The 9,284-nt window shown below is 39.6% G+C and overlaps 1 protein-coding gene and 1 long non-coding RNA gene across 8 annotated transcripts in view; one reads left to right on the forward strand and one right to left on the reverse strand.

The window, feature by feature from the left end:
* LOC118319912 overlaps positions 1-9,284 on the forward strand; it is a 68,559-nt gene that overhangs the window by 23,196 nt on the left and 36,079 nt on the right. The gene's annotated exons all lie outside the window — the stretch shown is intronic.
* On the reverse strand, positions 1,324-8,924 carry lrit3a (info leucine-rich repeat, immunoglobulin-like and transmembrane domains 3a). The gene is made up of 4 exons (XM_035650615.2): positions 7,711-8,924; positions 5,969-6,435; positions 3,317-3,622; positions 1,324-3,079 (listed from the first exon to the last, which is right to left on the reverse strand). The coding sequence occupies exons 1-4, from the start codon at positions 7,824-7,826 to the stop codon at positions 2,046-2,048; spliced, it is 1,923 nt and encodes a 640-aa protein (XP_035506508.1). The 5' UTR covers positions 7,827-8,924; the 3' UTR covers positions 1,324-2,045.

Raw genomic sequence — 9,284 nt, forward strand, 5'->3', positions numbered from 1 at the left:
AGATTACTTATTGCTGCAGGCTCATACAGATGGTGGCACAGAGGTATCCATGGGAACAGTTTCCCAGGTCTACCCATCGTCTTATCGGGATTTAGAGACAAATGACGTGACAAGTGTAACCTATTGATTTTCAGGATGAATTATGCCTTCTGTTGTTCATCACTGAGTGAGCACATTTGATATGTCTATGTGCATGTCTGTGCTCATGTCGCTTCATAAATAACACTGATAATACGTTTAACTATTAGCAACCTCTATTTGTTGCGTCTACATAAAGTATTGTTTGATTAATAATAGATTATATACATTTTATTCCAGGCACTCTCTCTCTTCTTGGCGACTGCGTGCCTCTGCCTGAGCTGAAGCATAACCAACATGGACAGCGATATACAATACACACAAAGATGGTGTAGAGGGAGGATAGCATGATGTACGTATCTTCACAGTACATTATGTACTGTGTGCATTGTAACACTGCAATTTAGTTTCACCTGTTGAAGGTGAAGAGTATCATAACCACTTAAGTGTTACTTGCTAATTTAAATGTTAAAATTATGCACTGTGGTGAAATTTTGACTTGGCCCCGGTTGTCCTGATAACAGTGATTAACATTGAAAATGATGCCTTTGTTCTATTCAACAGTCCCAGTAATAATGTATAATAATAATAATTTCATTATTTACACCTGTGCTTTTCCTAATGTGACATGTCTAATGGGAGCTGTGACAAAATGACTATTAGAGACTTGCTGTTATATAATTAAGGATAAGTGCTGTAGGTTTTGGTAGCCTTCTATTAAAATAAAACCCATTGAAGGGCAACATTTCTTTTTAATTTTGTAAAATTATTAAATTTAAGTGACCTATTTTATTTGGAGGCAATATGCACTTACCTAGGGCTGCACGGTGGTGTAGTGGTTAGCACTTTCGCCTCACAGCAAGAAGGTTCTGGGTTCGAATCCCGGTTCAACCAGGGCCTTTCTGTGTGGAGTTTGCATGTTCTCCCCGTGTATGCGTGGGTTCTCTCCGGGTTCTCCGGCTTCCTCCCACACTCCAAAGACATGCAGAATGGGGTTAGGTTCATTGGAGACTCTAAATTGACTGTAGGTGTGAATGTGAGAGTGAATGATTGTCCGTATCTGTATGTGGCCCTGCGATAGGCTGGCGACCTGTCCAGGGTGAACCCCGCCTCTCGCCCAATGTTAGCTGGGATTGGCTCCAGCGCCCCCCCGCGACCCTTAAATGGATAAAGCGGTAGACGATGAATGAATGAATGAATGCACTTACCTGTTCGGATGCACATGCTACAAGTACATGACACACATGGAATAAAACAGTTTTTATTAATGGTTAATAATAAAAAAGTACAACTCAATTCATGGACAAATATATACATGAACTCATAGGAACAGTGATTTACCAGACAAGTCACATATCCTATCAAACACACTGATGGTGCATTCTTGTCCAGTAAGGCAACAGTACGTTTAATGCTTAACACAACAATGAAGTTGTAAATGTGATGGGGAGATGTTAATGGGTCCTGCTTGACACACCACATGATATTCATATCTGACACTTAAACTTTGGCATAGAAATAACATTGGACACTACACACAGTTAACTGACAGGCTCCTTGTATGGTACTAGTTACGATTTAGTCCAACAAAGGTGCTGTGCTGTAGTGACAAATATTTATTTTTTAAAATGAAATATAAGGCTCCGAAATATATAAGGATGTGAAAAAATAAATGTCAGCAATTGGCTAATCAGATTTTGGTTTTAAAAAACAGCATCCCTCGAATCTTGGCTTGTTAACAAAGTCAAATAAATCATTATATAAATCTTTATAAACTGATAGTTGATGGGAAGGGGCGAAAAAAAGTGTTAAACCACCTGAATCACCCCACAGAAACACAATTTTAAAAAATGTATAACTAATTTCATAGTTAATATATTATCTGTGTCATAAAAGGCATATAAATAATATGTCATATAATGTCTTTCTAATGTGGCATTTGGGTCATTGGCCATGGATTCCTGACGTCAGCAGAGATACTCGGATCGCGAACTGTCACTCTTATAGGTCATTTGAGAGTCTATGCTCGACCTGGAGCAAAGGAGCATTCGCTCCGAGTCATTGGTCGCTCTCCTTGCCCAAAGCTCAGTTGGATGAGAGTTCAGAGTTCGTTGTTTCATTGATATTGTCTCGAACTTGACGTAGCTTTCTTTTTCTAGTTCTTCCTCATCCGAAGATGGGTTGGGTCCTTTGCAGTAGAGAGCCAGAATCTTGTAGAGCAACAGAGCAATAAGAGGCAAAACCAAAGCACAGGCGATGCCGCTTATGATGGTGAAAAGCTGGTTCTGCCCACCATCCTCTACAGTGTCCAGTGTGTAGAAGTCAATGCAAGGATCTTTTCCGGCATCGCTACCTTTTGCTACGAGGCAAACCGAGTACCTCATTCCAGTTGACAGTCCCTCTAGAAGGACCTTTCCACTGCCCGCATTAGTCTCCTCTGTCCTTTTGGTTTCATCCTCACCATAGGGTGAATATACAACTGTAAGTGGGGCATCCTTCTGTAAACCATCTGCTGTCCAGAGCAACACTGCACTGTCAGATGTTTCCTCTACAATCTTTAGGTCTTTGATAGACTTTGATGCATCACTTTTCTTGCTTTTTTCATCTGCTGCAAGCTTCCGCCCATTGCCTCCTTGCTGGGACTTTGATTGTTTGAGTGATCCTTTCTGTAAACCGTTGCTTGGGGTAGTTTTCGGCCTCTTGGGGACAGCAGGTTGTGGTGTGGAGGTTCTTGGGAGAACTGTAGAGGTTACAAAGGGCAAGTCGGTAATGTCTGTTGTGGGGTTAAATGTTGTGCCTTGGCTGGTTGGTCCAGTTGCGATGCTGGGCCCCACTGGGGGGATTGTGGTACTAATGCTACCAGCAACCAACAGAGAAATGGTTGCCTCTGCACTGCCGGCAACATTCTTGGCTTTGCAGCTGTAGTTTCCAGCGTCTTTGTACATTAATCCATGCACGCTCATGATGGACCACCTGACGCCCTCCCCAGGTGACTCCTGAACTAAAGGGTGGAAAAAGAACACAAAAGTCAGTGTTGAGTAAGTCTTACCAAGTCTTGACCTGCTTTACCTGTTTTTCAAAAGGATTATGACCTTGTGTCACAAACCCAGTGCAGCTTAATGCTTCCTCCGCATCAGGTACTGAAAATCTTCACGCAATAGGTTACAAAAGATATAAGCCTCAGTACATTTTAAAACTATTCTAAAATCTTAAACTTTCCAGAGACTACATGTGATACCTGTGCTGTTGACTTGCGAGCCACCTGACTTGGTCCAGTACAGAGTTGGTGTCGGGATCCCTGTGGCATCACATCGTAGGAGAATGTTACTGCCCAAGGTAGACGTGATCTTGGTTGCCGAAGTCATGACTGATGGTTTTATACAATTGTCAAGTTCCGCACGCTGAAAAAGGACGCCAGCCAGATTCTCTGGTCCACTGCAGGTCAGGAATAAGTCCATGAACACCACTGGCGAGTCTGCCATTTTAGAAATCTCAATCAGCTTGGAGATTTTGCAGTCACAGTACCAGGGATTATCTTGAAGGCCTGAGGGTGAAAAGATAAGAAGAATAATGGTCATTCAGTGTGAAACACCATCTCTTTAAATGCTATATAGCTTCAATGTATTTTTTTTAACATACTAGAAAGAGTATAGGATGCTGATAAGGCAGTGAACAGTAAAATGGAGGTGGGAGACAAATTTGTAAAACAACTAATATACTTTTTTTTTTAACTACTTAAAATGGATTAAAGTCATAAAGGCAGCTTTAATACAAGTGTTTCTTATTTCCCAGACATGGATGCACATCTTCATGGAAGCAAGGCAAACTAGTTACATAGAAACCTTTTTTAAAAACATCTAATGATGTATATCGATGAACAACACTGCTGTAGCTTCATTTAACAACCACCATTGGTTTTCTCAAGAGCTGTGGAAGTGAACCTATCATATGAACTCATTTACAACTTCCTGTAAATACCTGCTGCACAGGTGCAATAGGTAAGCACATGTACTAGTGCGTATGAAAGCCCTTTAACCAGATTAGTTTGTCTTAACAGTGGCAGAGCGCCTAAGCTGCCTCTGGCCTTCCTCCAGTTTGCATAAGCCTTTCTGTTACCATAAACATTAATAGCTCACTAACGGCTAAACACATTAATAACCATGTGTTCATTTTGAACTTATCAGAAGTATTTTTGTAAAAGGAACATTTGTTTGGGAATTTATCATTTTAGGTCCAAACTAAATTTTAGTTTTCAATTTTAAAAAATACATTTATTTCTACTTAAGTAAGTATAGTTGGCAAATGATACAAAGCAGTTAAAATGAGGTACCTCTCATAAAATACAAATAGAAAATGCTTTTAGGATGTGCTAAAGAAGCTCTTTGCGCATGGTCTTCTTTATTCCCCCCCCCCCCCCCACTGCTTAATCCTGTTTCTCCTTCAGCTACAACTGTTCACACAGCCAGCTCTTGTGGCAAGGATAAGCTAGCTTGTCCTTAAACAATCTCATTAACAATATCCCTCCCACCGTCAGTGCTACGCAGTTACAGCGAACACACGTGCACCTACATGTAAGTAACAAAATGCACCCAACAAAAAAAGGTTGTGTTGATGAACAATATTGCAATTAATGAAAATGGTGATCACAAAGCTGCAAATATTTACACACCACATCAACTTCATATTCTTTTCAGTGTTTAGTCTAGTATTAGACAAATTAGAAAAATCTTCTTTTCCAGTCCAACCCGTCCTGCTTGGAGACAAAGTATTCCTGCTGGCATTATTCCTCACCCACCAATGTCCCTTGTCTGTTTGTCAGCAGTGATAAATTGTGCTATTACCAAGTCGCCATGGTTAAGACATTTCGGCCACAAAAAAGCAAATGTCAAAGCAATTAGCAGTTTCTGCCATTTGTTGCTAATCATACTTTTTGAAACTTATTTTATGATTTAAAGTAACAGTACTTCCCTCTATATATGCCGGTATCTAGAATCCTTGATAGACAATAAACAGGGCTTAATGATGCTGAAATGTAGAAAACTTTTTTTTTTTTAAACTTTGATTGTTTTGTTGACAATCCATTTCTGTCCTGTAGGTGTAACTTTGAAAAAAATTTATTTTATGATTTCAAGATTGGACATGAATTGTCACATAGTTACCTGCCAAATGGCCATTTTGATAATGTGCTGGCCAATATATTTAGCAATGTTGGATAGAGCTTAAGGCCCTTTTTTGTTTGTTAGTTCTTTTTTTTTTTTTCACTACTTCAGTACTACAGTGCAAGCCTCATTCCTCATGAACAAAAGTACTTTTTTCAAATGAATGCCTAGCAATTGCAAGCTATAAAAGATACGCATGACTTGTTCAAAAGCAAATTTATAATTGATTTATCTGAGTACAATTTTCAAAGTACCATTAAAAGGACAAAACTGTGATGCTAGACTTTTGGATGTTTTGCAAATACTTAAAACATTAGATATCATCTTCTCTTTAGAACCCTTCTGGAAATTCATATTTTGTAGTGTGTACTGTATAATTACCATTTAGCATGGTTACATGGGATCCAATTACACTTAAAATACAGTTCTATTTTATTTGATCCACTGAACTTGAACCCAGATTGGATTGTAAAGAGCCAAGGTGAGTTAAACATTCAACATTAATTAGGACAATAAATGAATAATACAAATTAAGCGTTAACTCTGCCACTGTTTGGAATAAGCTTATTAAACTGTGTCCTGGCACTCACTGCCAGGGCAAGTGTTGGTCAGTCAGATCAAGTCTAGCTAGATTAGCAGGTGATGGTCTAGAGTTGCCGAAGTAAATAAAAAAAAGTGTCCTGCCCTTTATATCCTGTCAAACCAAGCCAGAGACAAGCTTTTCTCCTTACCTAACACGATCTTCTGGGAGGAATTGGTAGAAACGGGAGCCCCATTGAAGGGAGGCCAGATATCCATGAGGTCAGAAGGGAGGCTTGTTAATTTGTTGCTGGATAGATCCAAGTAGGTAATGTTGAGGAGGTAAGGGATAGCCTCATTGGGAACAGTAGTGAGTCTGTTGTTGTGTAGATCCAGTGTCCTCAGCCTGGGCATCTCTTTTAGAGACTCCCATGGGAACATGGAGATCATGTTTCCATCCAGCCTGAGCTCGTGGAGCACTTTGAGGTTGTAGAAGCTTCCAGTATCCACTGAGGTTATGGAATTGTAAGTAATCCACAGGTACCGCAGGTCCACCAAGTAGTAAAAAGCTTCTGTTGGTATTCTGCGTACGCCGGTTTTCTCAACACGTAGTTTAACCGTATCCACGGGGACATTGACAGGGATGTCAGACATGTCTGGGTCATTGCAGAGCACAGATCTGAGAACGGAAGATAAGTTGGTTAAATATTCATATCTATGGACAGATAGTAAAACTGTTTTAAAAGGTAAAGAAAATGTCATATTCAAACCCTTTTTCCTGTAAGAAAGCAATTGCTCTCAGCGGGTGAATATTTGAAAGAATTAATGATCAATCTAAGAGGTCATATATCTATCTACAGAATCTGTCCATCCATGTATCCATCCATCCTTTCGGACTCTCTGTCCTGATGTGGCATACATTTTCTGAACTGACTCCCGTCCATCTAAAGTCCACTTCCTAGATGACAAGGTCAGAGCCAATCACTGTCATCTTAAATGAGTGATTATGTGGATTGACCTCCACTGCAGGAGGTGGAATATCAGGAATTCGTTGTAGTCATGTACAAAGACCTATTCAAGGAATTAGAATTGTTCATCAAAAGGAACTGCGTATTGCAGAGAACCTGTTTCCTGCTACATATGTAATGTCAACTTCAGCCGTATCACTACAAACACATTTTCAATGTTTTACAATCAGCATATATCATCACAAATTAATCTTTTCTCTGTCGTCTAACTTGACCCACAAAGAGAGAGAAAAAGAGAGATGATTCGTGGAATAGGATTCAATACTAATTGGACTAATTACGCAGGGGCCAGTTAGGTCGTTGTCATGGATAAATGGATTGGTGCCATGCCAGGAAACATATCTTATGCCAATACAGGTCAGAGCATCCTGTACAAATTGCAACGTGGTGGATTTTGGACAGATTTGCCTCTATTTTTATTGTTCTTGAGAAACTTAATTCAAAGCTGATTATTTCACTAACGCTGGTTCAATTTTCCTCCACTTTCACTGCAATGGATGGCTCAGTTAATTATTGCTCATTCAAATCCAAAAGTGTTTAACGCACCCTAATGCAGGCCGAATAGCTTAATACGTTAGAAGCTTTGTGCGCCTCACCAGAAACGTAAACATGACTTGTTAAGTGGGTGCTTATTACTTTCCATTTATTTAACACAGATCACGTACCAAGTGGTGTGAGAGCTATGCACTTATTTTTATGGTAATTCAAATGGGTCAACGGTGCGAAATGAGACTATTAAAATGATATAAACTTTGAAAAACTACCTTTTTTTACAAACTCAGTAAGACCTTTTTGTTCATCATTTATTTTGTATGTGACCTAATTAGGCAAAAATGTCATGAAAGTATCTTTAGCTTTATTTGAAATTTCCAGATTGCACCCAGTGTATGTGAATGAGTGAGCACAATTATTATACACTTTTTTACCTTGTTCCTGATCCATCAGTACGTCCGTGGAAGACACAGGTGCACTGGGAGGGACAGAAGGGACGAGCCATACTGAGGCAGCATAGGAATACATGCACATAGAGAAGTCGACGCATGGTTTCACCGAAAGCCCTCACAGTTCTCACATCGAGGAGAGATCAGGAAAAAAGACATCCGGATTCATTGAGAGCCTGGAGAATAATCCTTCCCGGGGAAAAAAAACAAGCGTAAAAGAATGAAAAAGGAGCTTTCAAAGCCCATAAGAAGCAACAGTACGCAGGCTGAAGATCTTTTTACAGAATAAGGGACCCGTCAGATTGACTGTGTGGGGGGAGGGGTGGAGCAGGGGGATTAGCGGAGGATTTCTTGGGTTTGGCTGGGTCACGCAAGCTACAGGTAGACAGCAGAGCAGGACCGGCCACTTGGACATGGAGCTAATCGGCTAATTCCGGAGGTTTCCCCTCACGTGATCAAGCCATGTCTTCTGTTAAGCCATTCACCAATCGACCACACCACTGCGTTGTCCTGGTTTTTCTGAATGCTGCGTGCTCCTTATGCCAAATGAATTGTTAAATACATTTGGCAAACGTGTTGTTTTTCTTAACCACAGTATGTATAAACAGGACCAGGCAGGTTAGGTCATATCCACTCACTTCTCCTTTGTAATAGTGGGCACTGTGGTTTGAGACATTGTTGTTAACCTTCCTCCAAAGGATTCTGATGCAAGTCCCTCTGACTTGCGAGAAATTCCTTTAAATGTAGATGTATTATTGAGCTAGAGGCCATACGTAAGGTGAGTGAGTGAGCTCTGTCTGGCACCGGGGTGCAAAGTGTAATCTTGGATGTGATTTATTACCTGACCGGGTTGACCAGTGGCTTGTGGTAGAGGCCAAACGCAACCCGCACGCAGATGACAGGTCTGCAAGTGAATCTCTTTCATATTTTCTGCGCATGTTGGTTTAGCTCCGGTATAAAACAGGCGTTGACTTGAATGGATGAATACAAAGAACTTTCAAAGTGTCCAAATGTCTTGAGACAGTTCTCCATCGTGATGTCATAGTTGGTGACATAATTCATATCCTCTACATTTTGACTGATTTACTTATCTCATATTTTTTAAATTTTTCATTACTCTTTTCAATTTACAGTGTGCTATTGACAAAAGGACAACACTAAAAATATATATATTAAAAAAAAAAGTAAAATAATACACATTCACGGTCTAGATAAATTCTAATTTGACTTATAATGTTCCTTGTGCATAATATACTGTATAACTTACTTGAACCCCCTTGAACTAAAAAGTGCTTATTGATATCATGTATTGTATAAAGTGTATATTGTAAAACTTGAATTCTGATTTCAATACTATTGTGCCTTATATTACTAATAGTCAATGGTGCTTGATATAAATGTATTTATAATCGTGGATTTTGGTAAACGTGAACATATTTAAATTTCAGTTAAGGGCTGATAACTTCGTTGTGAATGATTAAGAGGAAAGGGAGACATCTAGTGCTGTTGGGTTGTTACTGATAAACATAAATTTCCTGAATTCTTTAAAAAATAATAAG

Source organism: Scophthalmus maximus, chromosome 9 (genome assembly GCF_022379125.1).
Source record: "Scophthalmus maximus strain ysfricsl-2021 chromosome 9, ASM2237912v1, whole genome shotgun sequence".
Taxonomy (NCBI): Eukaryota; Metazoa; Chordata; class Actinopteri; order Pleuronectiformes; family Scophthalmidae; genus Scophthalmus; species Scophthalmus maximus.

Bases quoted from the DNA above. Each gene is read 5' to 3' on its own strand.
- lrit3a (XM_035650615.2), bottom strand. From the start codon at position 7,826: ATGCGTCGACTTCTCTATGTGCATGTATTCCTATGCTGCCTCAGTATG. The intron at 3,623-5,968 runs GTAAGGAGAAAA...TTTCACCCTCAG, and splicing joins CTCCCAGAAGATCGTGTTAG to GCCTTCAAGATAATCCCTGG. The intron at 3,080-3,316 runs GTATCACATGTA...TCCACCCTTTAG, and splicing joins CTCGCAAGTCAACAGCACAG to TTCAGGAGTCACCTGGGGAG.